Source organism: Myotis brandtii, unplaced genomic scaffold (assembly GCF_000412655.1).
Source record: "Myotis brandtii unplaced genomic scaffold, ASM41265v1 scaffold369, whole genome shotgun sequence".
Taxonomy (NCBI): domain Eukaryota; kingdom Metazoa; phylum Chordata; class Mammalia; order Chiroptera; family Vespertilionidae; genus Myotis; species Myotis brandtii.
Genome location: NW_005364180.1, coordinates 577,003 through 577,262, shown reverse-complemented (window position 1 = coordinate 577,262; position 260 = coordinate 577,003). Strand labels below are relative to the sequence as shown.

General features: G+C 61.9%; 1 protein-coding gene across 1 annotated transcript in view; it reads right to left on the bottom strand.

Annotated features, from left to right (window-relative positions):
* Nucleotides 1-260, bottom strand: part of LOC102261893 (fatty acid desaturase 2) — a 57,841-nt gene that overhangs the window by 18,029 nt on the left and 39,552 nt on the right. The window contains 1 exon segment of the mRNA XM_014544545.1: nt 8-227. Within this exon segment, the coding sequence (XP_014400031.1) occupies nt 8-227 (220 nt within the window).

Genomic DNA, 260 nt, shown 5'->3' with positions numbered 1-260 from the left:
CAGCGACAGGGGCGGGGGTCACGCCTCACCTGCGAGGTAGCAAGGACAAAGGCCGTGATGACGGTCGGGATCCAGCCGTTGCCGAAGTAGAAGACGGTGAACCAGGCGATGGTCTCCATGACGATGATGTGAGCCAGGTGGAGGAGGAAGAACAGGTGATTGCTCTTGAACAGGTTCATGTCCTCGGCTGTCTTCCTCAGGGCCCGGAAGTCCTCGGTGATCTGGGACTGCAGAGCGGGGGCAGGGGGAGGCCTCAGCCA